This window comes from Felis catus, chromosome B2, assembly GCF_018350175.1.
Source record: "Felis catus isolate Fca126 chromosome B2, F.catus_Fca126_mat1.0, whole genome shotgun sequence".
In the NCBI taxonomy this organism is placed as follows: Eukaryota; Metazoa; Chordata; class Mammalia; order Carnivora; family Felidae; genus Felis; species Felis catus.
In genome coordinates this window covers 118,375,596-118,398,214 of record NC_058372.1, presented here as the reverse complement: position 1 = coordinate 118,398,214, position 22,619 = coordinate 118,375,596, and the positions used below count along the sequence as shown (strand labels likewise).

The 22,619-nt window shown below is 38.7% G+C and overlaps 2 protein-coding genes across 3 annotated transcripts in view; one reads left to right on the top strand and one right to left on the bottom strand.

Annotated features, from left to right (window-relative positions):
- MED23 (mediator complex subunit 23) overlaps nucleotides 1-6,533 on the top strand; it is a 44,550-nt gene extending 38,017 nt beyond the window's left edge. For both annotated transcript variants that reach the window (XM_011282609.4, XM_011282608.4), the window contains 4 exons: nucleotides 845-1,059; nucleotides 2,022-2,142; nucleotides 2,887-3,018; nucleotides 4,862-6,533. In XM_011282609.4, the coding sequence (XP_011280911.1) occupies nucleotides 845-1,059; nucleotides 2,022-2,142; nucleotides 2,887-3,018; nucleotides 4,862-5,029 (636 nt within the window). In that variant the 3' untranslated portion in view covers nucleotides 5,030-6,533. The remainder of the gene's footprint in view (nucleotides 1-844; nucleotides 1,060-2,021; nucleotides 2,143-2,886; nucleotides 3,019-4,861) is intronic.
- Nucleotides 6,534-8,034: 1,501 nt separating this feature from the next.
- Nucleotides 8,035-19,279, bottom strand: ARG1 (arginase 1). Its single transcript, XM_003986549.6, has 8 exons — nucleotides 19,127-19,279; nucleotides 15,540-15,612; nucleotides 12,865-13,039; nucleotides 11,145-11,304; nucleotides 9,857-9,951; nucleotides 9,431-9,535; nucleotides 8,854-8,990; nucleotides 8,035-8,632 (listed from the first exon to the last, which is right to left on the bottom strand). The coding sequence occupies exons 1-8, from the start codon at nucleotides 19,181-19,183 to the stop codon at nucleotides 8,466-8,468; spliced, it is 969 nt and encodes a 322-aa protein (XP_003986598.1). The 5' UTR covers nucleotides 19,184-19,279; the 3' UTR covers nucleotides 8,035-8,465.
- Nucleotides 19,280-22,619: the final 3,340 nt, after the last annotated feature.

Genomic DNA, 22,619 nt, shown 5'->3' with positions numbered 1-22,619 from the left:
TCATTATTGCTTCAGACACCTACAGTGACTATTTTGTTTGCCTTCTTCAGATCTAAAAATCTGCCTGACCAATGGGTCTCGGTATCCTTTGACCAACTTTAGTTCTTACATTATCTATCCAACCTTAGTTCTGATCTGCTTTTGACCACTTAACATGTTACATATCTAGAGCCTTTCACTCATGCAAATAACACTTGTTGAGATATGTTTGAGGTACTTCTGATGTGTTATAGAATGAGACATTATGCAGAGCCCATCTTCCTTCTGTCAGCTTCTCTAAAGCCTGTTCATTCTTTGCCAGCTTAGGTTCTGCTTCTTCAGTGAACCCTTCCTGGACCTCCCCTCATGTGAAGTCTCCCTTCTGTGACCTCACATGTGTCTACTTAGCACTATTCAGTTGTCTATTGTGATATTTTTCGATGTCAATGACATTATCTAACTCTGCTCTCCAAACTTGTTTGATTATGCACCTCTATGAATCAATCATTTTTTTCCTTGCACACCTCCAAAATATCTATATTTATCTGTGAGTTATATATGTGTACCTGTGTTGTCTGTATAATAGGTATTGGTAAGGGCAATTTTCCATACACTAATATCAGATACTAGCCCTCTAACTCACAGACACTTATCCCCAGGTTCTTAGTAACTGTATTTGACTTACTGTGAAACCACTCACTTTTGATTTCAAAATCTCCATTACACAAAAACACAAGCTAGATAAGTAAAAAATTTTAAAGAATGAGAGTGCTCCATTATGTTAGGCTTTGGAGTGGAATATTAGAAATGGGATTGAATACTTGATAAGTGATCATTTTCATCAGGCTTTCCTCTCATTTTAAAGGAGCCATATTGGATTGTCCTTCATGATCGAATTGTGAGTGTTATCAGCAGTCCCAGCTTGACATCTGAGTCAGAGTGGGTTGGCTATCCATTCCGCCTCTTTGATTTCACTGCTTGTCATCAGTCCTACTCCGAGATGAGCTGCAGCTATACATTAGCTCTCGCACATGCTGTGTGGCACCATTCCAGCATTGGGCAACTTTCTCTCATTCCCAAGTAGGTATTATGATTTCTTAAATAAATTGGACTTTTTTTGTTTTCTGTGTTTTTTAACTCATTTACACATGAGGTATGCATCTCATTCAGTAGGACAACTTGCAAAGTGAATTTTAATTGCATAGAGTTTCTAAATAATGAGGAAGCTCTTTAATTTCAGAATTGTCTGTAAAAATTAATTTGTATATGCAATAGATAATCTGATATCTAGTTTTCCATCACAATTTCAGGAGACTTTGTCAAATACATGCTTTTTCTGGAATATATCTCACAAGTTGTATTTTGAACTGAATAACTCATATTAGCCTGTTTTCTGATTATTTTTTCTTGACTATACAATTGGTATTACTTAAATTCACATTTCTTGAGTATGGCATTTATATTAGATTGGCCATTCTCTTTTTGTTTCAGATACATGTTTTTCCTACTATTCAAAAGTAGAACATTGCTGTGAAACCTTCCATAAGCCAAAATGGCGTAAAGTGAAGCATATCCCACTCTTTCTAAAAGTTCATGTTACGCCACTTCGCTTTTATGGAAGACCTATATTAGTACCTATTTTTGCAAACCAAAAGAAGACCAAAGAGAATTTTTGCTTTTACAAAAAAAAAAAAAAAAAAAAAAAAAAAAAACCATCGCTATAATAATGTAGGTCTTTTGCAAAAGCAAAGTGGCATGATGCAAACTTTCAGAAAGCACTCAGGGGATCCGGGGGTACCTGTAATTCCCCTCTGTCACTCAGTAATTGTACTGTTGAGAATGACTCCTAAATCTGAAGTAATTTATTTTGATAATCAAATGAAAATAATAGCCAGTGAGAAATGTAAGATTAATTAGAAAGAGAAACTTTAAAAAATATTACAAATTTTACAAATGCTTGGGTAGGCTACATCAACAAAGTTCAAATAATTCAAATGATTTAAAGTCACAGGAAATTTTTATTTTTAATCTTCGAATTTTAGGTTTCTCACTGAAGTCCTTCTTCCTATAGTGAAAACTGAATTCCAGTTGCTTTATGTGTATCATCTTGTGGGACCATTTTTACAAAGATTTCAGCAAGAGAGAACTCGATGTATGATAGAGGTAAAAAAAATCTGGCTTTTCTGTGATAAGATTAAGTCCTAAAAGATCTCTGTAAGTTTATTTCCCAGTGTTTTCCAACCTGCATATCGTAACCATTAGTAGTGAAATTAGTTTAATAGGCTCTAAAAGCAATTTTAGAGGATTTAGCGTGCCTGTAACTTAGAATGCCTATAATGAATTTGGTGCGGGATGTACTGAATTGGAAATATAGGGGAAATAACCATTATCAAGCTTGAGAAGAAAGTTAAGATGGAGAAGTGCATTTGAGAGCCTGCACTATAGTGCAGAGGAATTGATTAAAATCATGGAAATGGATGAAGTCAGTCAGTCTTACAAGAGTATAGAGAAAAGAAAATGAGACAGGAATAGAACCTTAATGTATGAGCCACCAAATGGAACTAAGAAGGTACAATCTGAAGTATCTCTGAGACTGGTTATCTCAGACACTGAGAAGTGGTTTCTACAAAGGAGATTGTCTACCTCTTAATTTTAAGCGACATTCCTGAGTTACGAAGAGAAACTACGTTTAAGCCCTATTGGGGGGGAGTTTTGTAGCACTCTGGATTCCATTATTAATGCAGACCATATATATCCCATGCACATAGAGGTTTGTATGATCAGCGACAATTCTTCAACAAACATGTTATCCCTCTGTGTTTGTCTTGTAATGGAGTCCAGCTGCATCATTCTAAATTACTGAACATTTTTGCCCATTTAAATAATTTTATATTATTTGTTAAATAGATCGGTGTGGCATTTTATGACATGTTGCTGAATGTAGACCAGTGTAGCGCCCACTTAAATTACATGGACCCCATCTGTGACTTCCTGTATCATATGAAGTATATGTTTACTGGTGACAGCGTAAAAGAACAAGTAAGTTAACTTTATCTTTTAATGATGTTTAGTTTAGACAACTTGACTATGTGATGGTATACTTTTGTTTGGGATTTTTAAACTTTTTTCTTTTAAGAGGAGAAGGCTGATGTTATTAGACCTTTTTTAGGCTATATGAACACATTATTCTGCACGTATAAAGTAATAGTGAATACATGTTATCATTTCTCAAACTTTCTCCCCTTGATATTTGCAGCAGGGCATCTGAAAAAGACCGAGGTTGTTGATTAATAGTAGTCTCATTAGAAACAGTATGGTATGACTACTTTTTGAAAAGACCAGGGAGGTGTGGTGTAAAGAGTAAAGGAGGTCCTGCTTTTCCCCCACAGTGATTAGGGTACACTCTGGGGACATTGGACGTATTGCAGCATGACTAGAAAACTGAAGCCAGGGGGATCACGAGAATAATTCGGAAAGGGTATTTGAAGGAACTGGAGGAACTTAACATGAATTGTCAAAGTCCCAGGGAATTGTTCATGTTCTCACTATTTGGAGGATTGCCATTTGGAATAGGCATTAGATTTGTTCTGTAACTTCAAAGGGCACACAAACTCCAGTGAAGTTAAAGGGAAGCACGTTCTGAGTCAACATATAAAGAGCTACTTTCTAGTAAAGTCACTGGAAAGTGGCAAGGACGTCCTTGAATCATAACTGAGTTTCCTTATCTGTAGGAAACAGAATCTTGGCTCTTTTAGAAGGATGGAGGTAGGGCAGGTAGGTGAAGGCAGGTGAACTCCTCTCCATACCTTAATATTATTCTTTCTCTGGTAGGAAAGGAAGGTAAGTTGATATATAAACACATGAATCCTCGTCTACTGGATTGTTTCCTTGGACCTAGGGACATGAGGTAGGGAGGATGTTGATTCCTTTATGCCTCAGCAAGATTGTCAAGGAGATTTGAGTGGGAACCAATACAGAAATGTTTTATTTAGCATATCCTTTATATTTAGGCCTGAAAAATATGTATATTTGGGACACCAGGGAATACAGAAAGGAAAAATTATTAATGGGCTGATTTTTCCTGGTAAGATCAAAGAGCATTTGAATGAAGCTAAGAAAGCCATGGAACTGCTTGATGTTTTTATTTCTAAGTAAAAGTAGATTTTTTTTTTTTTAGTTTATTTATTTATTTATTTATTTATTTATTTATTTATTTATTTATTTATTTATTTTGAGAGAGGGTGTGAGCACGGGAGGGGCAGAGACACAGAGAGAGAGAATCCCAAGTAGGCCCCATGCTGTCAGCTCAGAGCCCGATGGTGGGGCTTGATCCCACAAACCGTGAGATCATGACCTGAGGCAAAACCAAAGTTGGAGGCCCCTAAGTAAAAGCAGATATAATGTTATTTTGTTTCAATTCCAAGTATAAATCAAAACCAAAAAATTAGCTGTGTTGATAAATGTTACAGATATAAGTTATTCAAAGAACTTCAAAGTATAATCATGCTTCACGCTTCTGTGATGGTGGCATTTTAAAAGGATGAAGAACGCGTAATGTACACTATACTAGCTTTTGACAGTGAGATGACTGGCTAGCTAGGTAAGTGGGTATGTTTTTGTAAGTGTATGCATGTATAGGTATATGCACACACACATATACACGCATATATAACATATAATGTGTGTGAGGGAGAATGCAGTTTTTTCCTCGTGTACGAGAATTTTATTTGCTTTTGTTAAAACCTGAAACACATAAGAAACTCCTCATCCAGCCCACTCTACTCCCTAGTTTATCATCTCCAGATATGTATAAGTCACTTCTTTCAAGGTGGGAAATTGAAGTTCTCTGCTTAAAGTATTTTTTAATGTGTTTATTTCGCAGGTAGAGAAGATTATCTGTAACTTAAAACCAGCTTTAAAACTTCGTCTTCGATTCATCACACACATTAGCAAGATGGAACCAGCTGCAGTACCCCCACAAGCCATAAATAGTGGGTCTCCAGCACCTCAGTCTAATCAGGTGCCAGTGTCCTTACCGGTCACTCAGTGAGGGCAGGGTGTACCGCGGTGAAAAGGAAAACACATCTGTCTCTGGAAGTGGACTCAAGTCTATTAAATCTGAACATGATCCTGCTACATAGAGAGAGATACAGTAGAAGCAGTGATGTTCAGATTGTTTTATTTTGATTCAAATGATGAATCTGTTGATACTTTACAACTCCCATCTCCCTACCTGTATTTTTGTCTCTAAGAGATAAACTGCATGTTGCTCATATCCATCACAATTTATTAGAGCTACCTAGGAATACTGAGGTATCTATGATCAAATGACTCTTACTAGATACTTTCAATCTTTCCTATCTAGTCCCCGGTTTTTTAATTTTTATTATTAATGACTTCTGCTTTCAAATACATTGTTTTAAAGGCAACACACATGTGAAATAGTTACTACAAATCATTTTATACATAAATCTCTCTTCGTGTATCTTTGGGATAGGAGATTTTTGTCAAGTAAAGGACTCGAATTTTCACTTCATTGCAGGAGCAAACACAGTTTCCTATTCTTTTAAAAATGGCTTAAAATTTTTACCATAGATTTCCAAAGAAATGGGCTAATATTTCTATTAAGGCAGATTGGCAAGTTTTTGCTTTGGCTATGGACTTGAACTTACTGTATGAAATGAGTTTCAAAGCCATGTAAAAAAATAACACAGAAAGGCATAAACTTAATAAAATAATACTTAAATGGTGATTCTCCAATCTCTGTTTCTAAAAGTAAATTAATTGCTTTTCCAGGTTGACACTCTCACCTGGCCAATGATGTGATTCTTTAAGTTTTTATACTCTTGAAATTCTTAAGTTAATGTATTTTTAATTATAGCATACATTGTGGTTCTTTATGGTTTATCAGATTTTAAGAGGCAAACTGTTAATTTGGGGAGGGTGGGGCAATGGCATTAAGATTGTAAGATTTGAAAATAATTAGTAAAATCTGTTGAATGAGTAAACTGTCTGATTAATTACTCAGTCTGAACGGGTGTCTGCTGTGTTCCAGGCAGTATGCTGACTAGGTTGTAGCAAGAGAACCGGGCTGTTTCTACGGGTTGTACACTGCATTTGGTGACTGACACTGACCTAATAAACTGTAGTTTACTCTCATTTATTTTCTCCACTTTCCTGACATTGACCTAGGAACTAAGAGTTACTGACCTTTTTTTTAAAGAATCAGAAATGTGGCCAACTGTATTTTAGATTTTTATTTCTGAATACATTTCTCTTAGATCTCTCCTTTGGTTCATATGATTGTAATCACTAAATCTTTATTTGCCATGCAAGTCTGGCTTAAAATGTATGTAATGGTATAAGTAATTTTTCTAGGTTAATAATTTCCTTAAAATTCTCCAGAAATGTTATGCTAGAAATGATTTCAAGTGTTCCTTTTGGCATAGTTTCACTTACTCTTACTGACTTGAAGAATATATTGCTTTGAGATCCTAGAATGGAATAATTGTGACTCTGGTGTTACACAAACAGAATAAAGGAAGTGAAAATCAGTGTGACTGTCTCAAGGACAAATACATTCCAGTTAATTTATTAAAAATTCCATTTGTTTCCTCTCTAGCTAAAAATAAGGGGATATGATTTTCCCAAAATAGGCTTTTAAAAGAATTGTTAATCAGAGACATTAGAAGAAGATAGAAGCTTTATTTGGGTTTAGAATGCACCTGAGGGAAAAACATCGCCTTTATATTCATTTCATCCTCAAAGTTTTTCTTTCTGAAAATGAATAGTAATCTAGAGTGGCTCTGTCCCATAGGACTTTCTGCAGTGGTGGGAATATTCTGTATCTGTGCTGTCCAGTACAAGAGTCAGAAGGTCCGTGTACTGAACACTTGAAGTGTAGAGCTGAATTTTTAATTTTATTAAGCTTTAAATAATTTAAATAACCCCACGTGGCTATTGTATTGAACATTATACTTTACAGTAAGATGTATCATAATTGCTTTGACCTAAAAGTAATTTAGTAAAATACGTATCTGACAGAGTCTATAATGTCAACAGTTAGATTTAAAATTCTGGATTGCTTGTGAAAAATCAGGTGATAGGGGCTCTTTAACACATAGCTGTTACAACAACAATAAAAATCCTTTCATAGGACCTACTTCATCACAGAGTCCATTTGAGTTTCTATGTAAGTTGGGGAGAGGGGGAAGAGTTTGCTTCCCTGGTTTTAATTATATACCTGACCCTTGAACAACACAGGGGTTAGGGGTGCTGACCCCCACACATAGTCGAAAGTTTGTAACTTTTGACTTCCCAAGAGCTTAACCACTGATAGTTTACTGTTGACTAGAAGCCTTACGGATAACATTAGCAGTCAATTAACACACATTTTGTCTGTTATGTATATAATATACTGAACTCTTACAATGAAGCTAGAGAGAAGAAAATGTTATTAAGAAAATCCTAAGGACAAGAAAATACATTTACAGTACCGTATGTATCAAAAAATTGTGTATAAGTGGACCCATGCAGTTCAAACCCATGTTGTTCAAGGGTCAACTGTAGTTTACTCTCATTTATTTTCTCCACTTTCCTCACTATATTCCATAGCCAAGATGAGTTTTCAGGGTGTTTAAGGATTTCAGCTAATGAGATACACTCTAATTGCAATGAGTAAAAGTGAGAAGTTTGGAAGCCACAGATCATTTTAAGTGAAATTCCTAGCCGAGTTAGATCTTAGAAACAATAGCAATTTGATTTCTTTTTTCTACCTCCAGGGTAGGCCTCCAGAAAGCCTACGTGAATAGAAGCTTTGCTTAAAATATAAACCAACACCATGTCTGAGGTTTTTACAAAAGTAAAACATGATCGTCAAACATTAATAATGAATGTGGAGATTCCCCAGGCCCTATCATTGGCCATTTTGCAGTTGAAGAAACCAGAGCCAGAGTTTCATTTCACCAGGCTTACAGAATTTTGAGGATGATGATTTCACTGTGGCTTTTTAAATCCTTAGCAATTCCATGTATTTAGAAACATGTAGACATGAGAGAACCTTAATATAGAGAGTTTATTATAAAAATCACATCTTTTGAACAACATAAGAATATGATCCCTTTCAGGTGGGGTGAGCTTAATCTGCTGACATCAGGAGTCCCATTCTACATGTGTGGGCTTAAACAGGTGTGTGTTTGTTTTTAATGCCAGCAAATTTTATTTGGAAGTTAACGTATCTTTCTCTAAGGATGTCTTTTGCCAAAATGGGAAATACAAACTTCAATTTCACAGAAGTTAGAATGTCCAAGTCTTGAATTTCATACCAGAGGGAATTGATAGTTTATACTAATTTTAATAATAATTACCAAGGCAGAAGATTTTTTGGAAAGATCAAATCATTGGGGCAATAGCTGTAAGCTTAAGTAAGTTATTAGATTGGCTAATTATGACATTAGCTATGAGATTTTTACATGGCATGTCCACATTTACTTAGGTGGGTTAAGGTAGTCAATAGGCTTATGATTACCCTCCCGAGCAACTCCAAAGCAAGCCAAGGTTACTGTTACTGCTGTGTTCACTGTTCGAGTTACTTCTTCCGGTGTCTTCCCCAGAGATGGGTTCACTTCCATTATATCTAATCCTGAGAGTAGCCCTGTAATAACAAATGAAAATAATGTAATTTGTTAAATAGTTGACGTTTTTAGTTCGTAACCTGACTTGAAATATTATCCAGGAGTGTAAAGAGGTGGGGATTGCATCATGCGATGGGCATTCTGGAAGTGTCCAATGGGCCTTGACTTTGAGATCAGGGGGTATAAATCTATATTGGCCATGTGTACACTTGCTTCTTTATTCACACCAGTTTTTACCTACCTGTTTTGTAAATTTCTTCTGTAATGTAGAGACCTTCTCTGTAAGTCAGACCTCCCGGGACTGGTGTGCCAGTAGCTGGTGTGAAGGATGGGTCCAGTCCATCAACATCGAAGCTCAAATGAATTGGCCTTTTCTTTCTTTTAAGAGGTGGGAAGGACACTCAGCTTAATTTTTTTTTTAATTTTTTAATGTTTACTTATTTTTTGAGAGAGAGAGAGACAGAGTGTGAGTGGGGGAGGGGCAGAGAGAGAGAGGGAGCCACAGAATCTGAAGCAGGCTGCAGGCTCTGAGCTGTCAGCACAGAGCCCGATGTGGGGCTCGAACTATGAACCATGAGACCGTAACCTGAGCTGAAGTCGGACGCTTAACCAACTGAGCCACCCAAGGCACCCCAGGAAACTCAGTTTAAAGTTAGTGGTTTAATATGTAGTACATAAATACAGTTCTTACCTTGTTTCATCAAAAGTAACAATCCAGTGAAGTTCTATGATTTTATATAGAGTCCTTATTAATAACTTAACATCTATTAACATCAGTAGTAAGTCTTTTTAGTAATATTTACAAGGATCATACCTACCTTCCTAGTAGGTAGCTGAGTGCTTCTTCCATCACCTTGCCAATGCCCAGTTTATCCACTTCAGTCATTGAAAAATACTTAATACCCAGAGTTTTCAAAATATAGCTATGAAAGAGGAGATATTAATATAACCTACAATTAATAAAGAGTCTAGTTCTATGCACTACTGTTTCCTTTTAAAGAAAAGATCGTTGTGGTATGATACATAAAATATTTGAGTTCTGTGACCTATATGTATATATCAATGTATTTTTAACAGCAAGCCAATATAAAATTCACCTGAGTTATATACATAAATACTTATATGGATATATAGATATCGATATAATGCTTGGTACTTAAAACAATTTTTGTGTCACAGGTTTGACCAGCATGAATGCAAAAGGGAGAAAGCAAAGGTAAATCACATCAAGGAATTAAACTTACTGTTCCCCAGGATCCACGTCTCTCAGGCCAATATACACAATATCTTTGGCGGATATGCAGGGAGTCACCCACGAGAATCCTGGTACATCAGGGATCTAAAATTGCAATGTTTCCATTTGGTTAACATGTATGATTCTTGAGCAGATCTTACCTTAGAAAGGGCACTTAATTGGACTGCGTATATCTTACATTTAGAACACGAGTTTCGAGGAAATCATTAAAGACAGTACAAAATTCAGAAGAGAATGCCTGCCTCCCCTTGTGGCACTCTAGATTTGCTTACCCACCCTCACCCTGTGGCCCAGACCTGACCTGAATCATTTGTCAGCATTTACCTGCTCTGTGCCCCATTCCACTGGACCCTGTTTTCCCAAAACTCTGCCATAAAGAAATCAGTGTGCTTTTATTACTTTTGTAGCTTCCTTCTTTCTCTCATCAGTAAGGACTTAATCCCAGAGGATGGCTTAGAGTGACTGGGGGAATTTTCGGGCAGCCCTTTGGTTGCTTTCCAAATGTCCCAGAGCCAGGGATGGCTGTTCCCATGTAAGTTTATAAACCTATCACTTGGTCATCAGTTCTGAGCCTTTAACAAGGGGATTTGCATCCCCAAGGATCATCATAAAGACCAACATACTACAGCTATATCAATAAAAATTGTTTTATTGATATGCTACAGAATATCAATGAAAATTATGAACCACAATGTTAAATCTGGAATGTCATATGTGTTAGAAAAGAAGTTTATAGGGAACAGGTGGTAGTTCTTCTTGCGATGTAGATATGAACTTCTCACAGTAAAGATGTTAAGTAATAAGCCATTGTAACCCACATTTCAAAACACTTTTGAAAATTCCCATGACGTGGAGGGGACACTCGGTAAGAATGAGAGGCTGTGTGGCATGCAGTAGGAAGACGTAGGTTGTCGGAGACCGGTTTTGGCCCTTGCCTTGCCATGTACTTGGCATGTGATATTGAGCAAGTTATAACCTCTGAACCTCTGCTAACTTGCTTATATAAAGGATCACTTTCTGCCCCACCTACTAAAAAGGGTAGTTTAAAAATCAAAAGGGAAGATATATGTTAGCTCAGTTTGCAAACTACCATGTACGGCAGAGGCACAGAGCCTCACTACCCTTATCTGCCACCCCCTTTGCTTATTGACTGCTGAGAAAATGGATTGAGATCACACCACAAATAAGATGGCACAGGGTTCTTCCTTCCTTTCTATCTCCCGAACTTCTGCTAAAGCGATGATTCTTCTGTAATAGAATACCAACCAGCCTTTTACCTTTCCTTTTAGTTCCTTCAGGAGGAAAGACACAGGTTGTCCGTGCAAGTTCCCACTTGTGGTTGTCAGTGGAGTGTTGATATCAGTGTGAGCATCCACCCAAATGACGCAGAGATCTGGGTGGACCCTGGCATGGCCAGAGATGCTTCCAATCGCCATACTACACAGGAAAAAAAGTTTGTGTAAACATCAGCTTTGCGGTTTATGACATCCATCATATTATTAACTCAGTGCTCTCACTTGGTTTTCCTTTAAGTCAAAATGGCTGCTATTTCTGACAGATTTTTAATTAGAGCTGCCAATTAAAAGAGAAATCATAGCTTATGTTAATTGCTAGCAAGTTATGTTTGCATCAATGGCCTTGCTAAAAAACTTGTGATTTTTTTGTTTTTTGGAAACCACCTTCTAATAAAATTGCAAATTATTATTTAAGCCAAAAAAAATAAATCTGTATAAAACACTAACCAACGAATTCCTTAGCATGAGACACTATTTAATTCTCAATATTGTATCAGGCTGATTTTCTGTACTCTCAATTCTTTTGGTAAATACTTCATTCTCTCAAGTGAATTACCACAGAATCCTTCCATTTTTCCTAAAATCCAATTATTTTACAATTGGAGAGTATCACTCAGAAATCCTTGTATGCATTTCAGCCAGGATATCCTGGGTGCTTACTCACTGTTCAACACTCAGATCCTCTGCTTGAAGTTTGAGTATTGATTACTCAGCTTGATGTTTGTTTTCCCTTCAGATTTCTTGTGTTGAGGCTATTTGCCACTCTTAAAATTTCCACTTACAAATGTTTCCACTTAAAAAGAAAGTGAACCCCAGTTTCTCAGCTGAGTTTTAGGGGAAACCAAGGAGCTGAGGTGATTGACTCTTACATCAAGAGTGATTGTAATGTTGTACTTTCTGATCTGATCAGACTTCTGATAATGTATCCAGCGACCTTGAGGGTAGACGTTAAGAAGGTTGTTGCACAAAAATATTTTTGCCACATTTATAATCGTGAAAATTTGAAAATTACCTGAGTATCTGACAATATGGATATGTATAGTGGTTTTTAATACCTTGATGAAAAATTATGCAACAATAAAAATTATGCCTATCTATATCATGAAGTAACATAAGGAAATCTGTGCTTTAGGTTAAGAATAACGTATAGGATAACACACGCACTTGGTAAACAAAATCAGGTACAATAAAAACAGTATGGCAGGAAAGAAATATGCCAGAATTTCAGTTTCATTTGAAATGGTTGTTAGGAAGCTAAAATTATTACAGTCTTATTTACATGTGTGTATGTTTCAAGAATTTGAAAATATTACCTTTATAATGGGCAGCATAGACTTTAAATGTTGACTTTAATAAGTTGTTCCTATTACCCTATTATTGTATCAAGTACAATGAGCTGGCTGTGACTTCCTCATGCTTATTTATTTTGGAATGTAAGTTTGTGTGGAATTGTTTACGCAAATCCATCCATGTCATGTATTTTCTGCTGTAATAAAGATAATGCAAGACTTCAAATAGAGGGGAGTCTGTGTTTCCAAAAGAAAGTAGCAACCAATGCAATTAAAAGGAAAAAAGGCAGAAAATTTGGTATAAAGCATTGATCCGTGCTTTCCCTTTCATATTTTCTCTCTCCTCATGGTTTTGGTCATCCTCCCTCAATGCATTTGTGCCAGACTTCATGGAGAAAAGCAGTAAACAAGACCTGTGGTCTCCGCCCAGCACCAGGCTGGTCCTTCCATTCTTCTTCACCTCTGCCACCACACCAGCCAGCTGCTCATTCGCTTTTCCCACAGACCTTGGATTCTTCACAATTTCAAAGGGAGGATCATTAGGGACGTCAACAAAGGGCAGGTCCCCGTAATCTTTCACATCACACCCTGTAATTAACACCAAAAGTTTCAGGTTACTACATAAAAAAAGATGACAGTCTGTGTATGATGATTCCAAATTTACAAAACAGTGCACTTTTATAAGCAAAGAAAGCATCCGGAAGGGCTGTAAAAGTTGCAAAGGCAGAAGAATCCACGTCTACTTTTGCCTGACGTCATCGCCTCAGCTGTCCACCGGGTTCTCGGTCAATACTTGTGGAATCAATCCAGTTAGGCTGGACGCTAAAGTATGACAGCGATAATCTGGTTTGGGCTTAACGAGTGGCTTCTCTGTCTTGATCTCTGTGTGGCCCTCTCTCTGCCTATGTTCTTTCCACCTTTGCAACAAGCGTGTCTTGTATTTATAATAAAAAATAGTTTTTTAGAAGAATATGTGTGTGTGTGTGTGTGTGTGTGCATTTATGCCCAGAAGGAAATACACTAGTATTTTCTAAGTTTCCTGACTCTATAATTAACAGTCCTTGGTTTCAATCCAATCTGTCACTTGCTGAAGTAGCTCAGCTCTGTCCTCTGTGCATTGGACCTGCCTCAGTGGTGGTATCAAAATTCAATAAGTATATTATCAGCAATGAGCCTAACACTTCAGTGAACTCAGGAAATAAAGGCTTTATTATTATACTTTTATAATAGGGAGAAATTGCAGGTAACCCAAAGTTCCTAAGGACATGGGTGCATTTGCTAGAAAGCCTTGCATTAAGCTTCAAGGTACAGAGAGCTTCATGTAAAACTGACATGGGACCAGTTCAGTGTTCTGATCTAACTAGTCATTGTATATTGTATTTATTTTACGCTTGCGCATATCCATGATTCAGTAACACCTTTAAGAGATTTAACTTGATATAAAATCTGACCAAATGATGCTTGTTTACTGAGACACTAGTCCAGTCCATTTACCCAACACTTCTGTTCTCTAGCTCCCTCCTTTTTTCAGCTTCATGAGGTGTAATTCTTATTTACTATTTTATTCTTAATTCTTATTTACTATTTTATTCTTATTTAATTAATTCTTATTTATTATTTACTAAAATTCACTCATTTTAAGTGTACAGGTCAACGAGTTCTAGAAATCTATAGTCTTGTAACCAGCACCATAATCAAGATTTAGAACACTTCCCCTATGCCCCCCAAACTCCCCCATGCCCCTTTGCAGCCATGCCCTACGCCCACCCCAAGGTAGGCCCCCCTGCTGGTCATCTTCCTGTTGCTGTGCTTTTGTCTTTTCTAGAATTTCACATAAAAGCGGTCATACAGTAGGTAGTCTTTTGTGTCTGGTCTTTTTCACTTAGCATGTTGTCTTTGAAGTTCATCCATGTCCTTGCCTATGTCAGTGGTCTGTTCCTTTTTATTGTTGGGTACTATCTTATAGTACGGATGTACTACTTGTCATTTATCCATTCACCAGTTGATGGGCATTTTCTTTTCTTTTTTTTTTTTTTTTTTTTTGGCTATATAAATAATGCTGCTAGAAACATTCAAGTGCAAGTCTTTGTGGGGATGTGTTTTCACTTCTCTTGGATAAATACCTAGGAGTAGATTTGATGGGTCAAAAGGCAAATGTATGTTTTTTGGAGAAACTGCTAAACTGCTTTCCAAAGTGGCTCTATCATTATACATTCCCACTGGAAACGGGAGGGTTCCAGTTGCCCTGTGTCCTCTCCGATACTTCATCAGGATGCTATATGCAAAGACAACATCTGCTTTAGCCTGTACTTTTAAATTCTATATCATTTTTTCCTTTGTCTGCTCACGTATGTGTATGTGAATGTATATGTACGTGCATACGCACATACACACTATGCAAACACCAGGTACTATCATCATCATCATCATCATCCTCACCATCATCATTTATTTCCTCTTACAAACAGGCGTCCTCTTGCTAGCATTGTACTTCCTGCTGCCCCTTACTTTTCATTTGCAAATCCCCCACCTCCCTTACCACCTACCCAACCCCAATTCTTGCACACAGATTCTCTTATACAGTAAAAAGTTTGGCTGGAAAGACAAAATACCTGAGTGAAGATATTCACCCAACAATACTTACTGAGCATTTTCTCCACACACTGTCATATATATATATATATATATATATATATATATATATGTGTGTGTGTGTGTATATATGTATATATATACGTATATATATGTGTATATATATACGTATATATATATATGATTGTACTTCTAAAGTTATCACTAGTGCTGCAATTCTGTGCGATAAATGTCATTCCAGATATACCCCATTCCAGCAGGAGCCTGTACCTTTTTTTTTTTTTTTGAGAGCACATGAGCACACAAGTTGGGGAGGGGTTAGAGGGAGAAAGAGAGAGAGAGAATCGTAAGCAGGCAGCACACTCAGCGTGGAGCCCAACTCGGGTCTTGATCCCACGACTCTGGGATCATGACCTGAGCGAAATCAAGAGTCAGCACTTAACCAGCTAAGCCACCCAGGTACCCCAGGCTAATCGTCTTTCAATGGAAAAATTACCTTGTTCTTTAAGTTTCTCAAGCAGGCCAGCCTTTCTCAATACGGTAGGGCCTTCTTCCACGCCTCCTCGTGGCTGAACAATTAAACAATAAAATAATTCAGATATGATCAGCTGCCCACAATAGAAACTCTTCTCATTATTTAATCAGTTGAGTTCCTACAGAGCCGGGAATTTACACCATCTCATTTAATCATCACCGCAAGGCAGACTGAATTAGTCCTATGTTAAAAATGAGGATCTAGAATCAGAGAGGTTATAGAGTTCTCCTATGGGCACACAGCTAACAAGTGGCAGAGCCTTATTTCACATCCAAGTTCTTTGGATTCCAGAACCTGCATCGCGTCTCCCCATGACAGACACCATGTGATCAACATGGTGAGCACGTATTTTGTGCGAAAGCACTCTGATAGAAAATCATGAAAAAGAGAGGGCTTCTTTCTTGGGGTAACTCATAAGCTAATATGGAATTTGTATATTGAACCCCAATTACGGTACTAGGAGAGTTACTTCAATGCAGATACAAGATGCCGTACGTAACAACAAAAACAGGCTGCTCCTAGCTCAGCTGGGGACAGAGCATGTGTCAGGTAAGGCTACATGCAGTAGGTGACATTTCAGCAGAGTCTTGCAACACAAGTAGGTTTTCAGGAAAATGGATGGTGGGATGGAAAAATACTGCAAACCCAGGGGAAAACTTGGGTAAAAGCATAAAGGAAAAAAAAAAAAAAAAGCAAGGCAGGAGAGCCCTACGTGCATGTCCTCATGGCAGTGAGTTAGAAAGCTCCTGGGGAGAAAGCAGGCAGCAGAATGTCATCACTTGGGAGCTGAATCCACAAAGACGGCCCGGTATTTCAGGTTTTGACCTGCTTAGGCACCATGGACAAGAATTCTCCTCTTGCTGTTTTTACATCAGAAAAGCGAACGCACTTCCTTCTTGCAATAAATCCTCTCTAGACTCCTGGCAGAATAGAAGTCTAAAGAAACAATTTTCTTATGCACCTCTCTGATTCTAATTTCCAACAAGGCTTTTAGACACAGAACGTTATTTTGCATTGTCCCATGAGGTGTGCCAAAAGGCTCATGTGTCTATATCCCTGGGATTGGGGCTATGGCACCAAATGAAGCAAATATTTCTACCTAATTCCAGATGACTCACCCTGGCTGCTAGGCAAATCTCAATGTCAAGTTCCTGTTCCTGACACATGTTGTTCCTTTTCTCCATTCCCTTCTTGAATGACTACCCTCCCCCCCCTCCGCCCCCACACACATATCCTTCATCAAGCAGATATAATTTCCCTTTCTTTAAAACTCAATAGAGTGCTGCTTGGCTCAAGTTTTGCCTTTGGTTTTGTACTTGCTTGCTTAGTCTTTCCTCCTTATTAGATTTCAGTCCAATGTTCTTTCCACTTGCGGCACTACGTGTTGTAGTATAGGGCTGACACTTACTAGGCGCTCACAGATTGTCACCTTGAGAAAACTCCCTGGTCTTTTCCCCTTTCCTTTCAAGCTTTAGAACAAGTCTTACAGATGCCTTGGTTGACACTATATCTGCTCTAACACAGTGGTTACATTTCCCAGAGTGACTCTTTCCATCATTCTTTATTTGTTTGATTCAAAATGCTTCTCACGATTGGTATCTCCTCATTGCTTGGTTTATCCGCCCAGTTTGGAAATCGTTTTGTTAGCTCTACTGACTCTGAAGCTGGGTCCAGATCCCTAAATGTCCACAAGTGTGAAGTATGCTGTGGCTCTACAGGCATCAACACAAGTCAGGTGCATAGGCTTTGAATCATACAATCCTGTCTGGAACCACACAGCCAAGGCTAGCAACTTAGCAAATTACTAAACCTCTCTGATCCTCAGTTAACTATAAAATAAATATAATACCTCATGTTTTGCCATCGCCTCTCCCCCACCCCTCACTGCCTTGCGAGGGAATGAGGCAGGGGACGGAGGCTTTTCTCAGACTCAACCTTCTCCTCATCCTAATCCTCTAATCCTCTCCTTTGCCTGTTTGTCAGACTTCTACCTCCTTTAGGTGAGGAGAGATGCTAATATGCTGGCCACCATTTCCCTCTATGCTATGGCTTAGTGCAAAAATATCTCTGCCTCCTTACTACCACGAGACAGTAAGCTTCATTCTCATGGGGCCATTAATAGGGGAAGAGCTGTAGGGAAAAACAAAAAAAAAGAAATACCAAGAATGGAAAATGCATCAGGCTGTATTTCAAAATACTATCCCTTTGAAGGGCTATCCCTATCAGCATAAGGTCCTCTGCTGAGGTCCAGGGGCCAGAGTATGCTCAGGCTGTTACCTCCCTCCCTCGCTCCCTCCCTTCGGCCTCCCTTCCTTCCTTCTGAATTTTTTTGTTTTCCTCCCTCCTTTCCTTCCTTTTGGTCAGCTATTTTAATTCTGTTTTTGCTAAAACCTGTCCCAAGAATAGGTGAGTACATTGTGGGTTTTGCGATTAACCCCAGCACTAGAAGAAACATTTCTCCGTCAGCCAAATGTCCCCATGATTCGGGAGAGGGCTTTAAAGGACTAGGAGGGAAGTGCTGCCGTATTTACTGACAGTCCAAATGCAGTTTGGGTCTCTACCCTCTGACCTCTCCCAATCTGTTTTGCAATAAAATGCCAGAGTGCCAAGCGCAGGTTCAAAACTAAGAGGAGCGAAGTACGGTCTACATGGGCAAAGAGACAAAGAAGACCCCTTTTTGAAATAACAACAGTGACAAAGTTTCACCCCTAGGAGTTTCAATTCGCTTTGTCAGGTTGCCTTTGTTTTTGTTCTTTATTTCCCCCTTTAAGCAGAGATGCATCCTGGAGCCTAAGGTGTCCATAATCACATTCTATCTGCCAGAATGAGTGTGCCCAGGCAGAAGAAAAGACCATGTAATGAAATGTTCCTGGCATGTGTTGGCCATCAGGGAATTTCATAAATGCATCGGTCCTTTCAATACTGCCAACTTCCAGTTGGATTTTCTTTTCTTTCTTTTTTCCTCCCTCAAAAAGGGCTACACAAAGGGTTCTGCCCAGCCCATGAACTAACACTTTCACAGAAGCATTAAAGCCCTCAAATGATGTGAATCAGTCACAAAGTTGCATAAAGCAATAACATTTAGGTTATGCAAATTACAAGAAGTCTGAAAATTGCTGCCAATCTATGAAATGGCTCTAGGCATTAATACATCCCTAAAACCACTGTGTTTTCTTAAAATCCTCTTGCCCTCTATGTATGCACTGTAAAACCCAAAACCACAAGAACATGGAAATCTCAGTGAATAGCTATAATACAAAAATAGTCCATTTCCATTCAAATAAAAATATGTTCTCTTAAACAATAAGAAGAAAAACTTAGTAGGTTCAACTAGAACGGGCTGTGGCTGAGATTAGGAACCACCAGGATAGGTGACATGGTGATCATAATTCTACAATGTTGCAAAAGGGTAAGAAGGCTTTAAAATATATATTTCAGGCCCAGTTGCACCAGGGAACTGAACTAACCAGACATGAACACTTTCCTAATTCTAAAGTCTGAAACTCTGTGATAAATTCCAGTTATTCAAAGCCGGGTGTTTTACTCACCTGGCCCTTTGAGAAAGGCACTCCGATGATCCCAATGGATTTTGACTTGGAACTCATGCTCTGCCCCTTTTCTCCGCTGCACTGAGTTCTCCAGCCAGGCACCGCTCTCTACAACCCTCAGTGACAGAGGACACACATTTTTCCCCCCCATTTATAACTGGGTCGAATCTGTTTACCTTATTCTAATGAGGAAGACTGGCTCCACCCGCTGCACCAAAGCATGACAGGCAAACCGGGATGTCTTGCGAATTCTTCATACCTGGAATCGCCACGAGTCTTTGGAGTCCAGGTCTCTAATTAAGTGAGATTATTCATGTCACTGGTTCATCCCATTTTACAAAGTCAGCTGAATGACTGGACTCTTTCCTGACCACAACCTTGATTTCCTAATCATGATAATCTTTTTTAATCACAACCAATTAATCATAACCACACAAGTAGCACCACGGTTCTAGCTGTGGCAACTCGGGGCAGGGCACTTGCCTCCTCCAGGCCTTTGAATCCTCCTGTGTGGGACAGGGCTGGGCCTGGTGAGTCGGTCTCTCACTTCCCCTCCAGTCCTGCAACGCTGAGTTCAGGTGTCACACAGGAGGATTAATGTTTAACCCATGGGACACGCCTCAGACACCACCAGGGTACAGAGGCAGGGAAAGCATACGATTTGCTTTTCTGGTCATTACTTAAAAGGAAAACGAATTACCTGATTCATAACCCGAAGATGTTACCGTACTCATTTTGAAATACGGTGTGCAGGAAAATAACAATTTTTGGAAGCGCAAGGTCCTAATCAAGACATAGAAGTAAAAAGGGCCAACATTAAGTTTTTATCATGTGCCAGATGCTGTCCTGTTTTATATTATATCATTTAATCCTTTACCAATTTCACAGCAAGTCTGTTCCATTTTATGATAAAGACACTGAAGCTCAGAGAAGTTGCCAAATACTAGGCATAGGTGATAGGGAAGAGCCATGATTCAGTCTTAGGCATTCTGGGTCCACCCAAACACTAGGCTTTACACTCCAAACACGGGTGAAGCGCCAGCTTTCTGTGCCTGTCAAACCTGTGTGTCCCTGGAAGTTATTTATCATCATGCAGAAGTATGAATTTAAAAGAAATGCACCCTAAAAATTCCTCACAATTCAAACTGATACCATGGACATTTAAAAGGAAATTTCATTTAGTAGAAACTAATGTCTTTTTCCTATTAAAGGAGGAGAATATTGTGGAGTATTTAAATGCCATAAGGGCAGGAAGCGTTGTCAGCTGTATCCCCAGTGCCTGGAACAGTGCTGATATGTGATAGCCACTCAATGAGTATTCATTGAATGAGCAGATGAGGAAACCAAGGTCTCACAAGTCTATCTTGATAGGACCTTTTCTTATTAGGCTTCTTTTTTTTCAGAGGTTTATTTATTTCTTTTGAGAGAGAGAGAGAGAGAATGCAGGGGAGGGCGAGAGAGAGGGAGAGAATCCCAAGCAGGCTCTGTGTTGTCAGTGCAGAACCTGATGCAGGGCTTGATCTCACAAACTGTGAGATCATGACCTGAGCTGAAGTCAAGAGTTGGATGCTCGACCGACTGAGCCAGCCAGGTGCCCCGTAACTAGGCTTCTTATCTTTCACTTGTGAATTGGTCTATGTATCCTAGATATTGACTTGTGGTGTTTTGCATAGCTAGGTATTCACTTCTCATGGTGTTCATGTTGCAAATAGCTATTTCCAATCTATCACTGTTTACTCTGATAACTTTGCATAGGTTATCACTGAAAAAATCTTTCATTTTGAAATAGACAGTTGAATATCTCCCCCTTAGGGCTTTGTGTTTTGGCAATTTCATTTAAGTCCTTCCTACTCCAAAATCACAAAATGTATCTCTATTTTTTTTTTCTGTTTGCTAAAGAGTTTCCTTCACATCTAGTTCTACATCCACTTTTACACTAATTCTTCCATCTATATTTTTCCCCGCACAGTCCACCAGTTTCCTCAACAACACCCATTGAACAATCCATTTGTTCGCCACTGAGTTGTATCTCCAACGTGCACTAGGTTGCCCTAATGGCGTAAGTCTGTCACTGAGTTCTTCTTTTCCATTGGCTTGTTTCCCTGTGGCCGCACTGACTCCCCCCTGTTTTATTATCATGGCTGTGTGATATACTTTACCATTCTTTGGGCAAGAGTAACATTTTTGCTCTTCTTTTTCAAAGGTGATTTAGCTACTGCTGTGTCTGGGTGGCTCAGTCGGTTGAGCATCTGACTTAGGCTCAGATCATGATCTCACAGCTCGTGGGTTTGAGCCCTATGTCAGGCTCTGTGCTGACATCTCAGAGGCTGGAGCCTGCTTCAGATTCTGTTTCTCTTTCTCTGCCTCTCCCCCACTTGGACTCTGTCTCTTTCTCTCTCAAAAATAAATAAATTAAAAAAAATTAGTTAGCTACTTATAGGCCTCTATTCTTCTACATATTTAGACCAAGTTATTAGATTCCTAAAAAAGAACCCTCCTGGGGTTTTTACTAAATTTATAGATTAATCCATAGAGATTTGCTTTCTTTCAAATGTTGTTGTAAGCATTTTTTATTTTACTCTAACATCCTGAAAGCTCCTTTTATGCCAAGTGGAGGTCGCCTTCCTACTGTTTGATCCATTGATCACAACCCTTCAAACCAAGTAAAACTATCTCTTGACTGCCATGTCTTTCTTGGGTCCTCCATTGTTTAGCCCCAATATCCCCAAATACCTCACTTGGGGTGTGTGTGTGTGTGTGTGTGTGTGTGTGTGTGTTACATAACTACTACTGTTTTCCAGGTTACTAACCTAGTCACTCTTCAAAACATCTTCTGGCTTCCCTGTGCCCTCCTTAAGTAAGTGGCTCCATCCAGAACCACATGCATACCTCTAGATATAGATGGAGTCATCTGGCCCATCAAAGAAAAAAATGGCAATGCTTGAATCTTCCAGGTCACTGATAAAAATGTGGAAAATGGCAGCACTTACGTAAGAGCTTCTTGACATTCCACTGGAAACCTCAACTCAGGCTGGCATAGCTCCATTAATTAATCACCAATCCATAGGTATAGCTGTCCTAAATCCCCAACTTAACCACTTCATCTTGTCCATAAAGACATCGTAAGGAAAACTGCCAAGTGTGTCTAATTCTTGCTATGCTTTGTCTGCTACCTTTTGTCATCTACCAGTCTGACTTCCCAGTCAAAAGTAATGAATTGACTTTGATGCATACTGTTCTTGGAAAATATGCCAACATCTGGTGATCCCTGCTTCCCTCTGCCCATAAACACGAACCATGTTTTCAGTCTCCAAAGTTGTCATCTCAGGACTTCCAAAGGAAGAAGACAGAGGCTATCTTAACTGTGTCATCCCATCAGGGCTCCACTTTTTCCAGGCCAACTCTTTTATTTATTGTAGAGTGTGTGTATAATACATGCATATCTCTCTCTATAGATATATAGATAGATAGATATAGATAGATATAGATATAG

Bases quoted from the DNA above. Each gene is read 5' to 3' on its own strand.
- ARG1 (XM_003986549.6), bottom strand. From the start codon at position 19,183: ATGAGTTCCAAGTCAAAATCCATTGGGATCATCGGAGTGCCTTTCTCA. The intron at 8,991-9,430 runs GTAGGTATGATC...ACCTCTTAAAAG, and splicing joins CTCAGCTACCTACTAGGAAG to AAAGAAAAGGCCAATTCATT. The intron at 8,633-8,853 runs GTAGGTAAAAAC...TTGTTATTACAG, and splicing joins AGAAGAAATTTACAAAACAG to GGCTACTCTCAGGATTAGAT.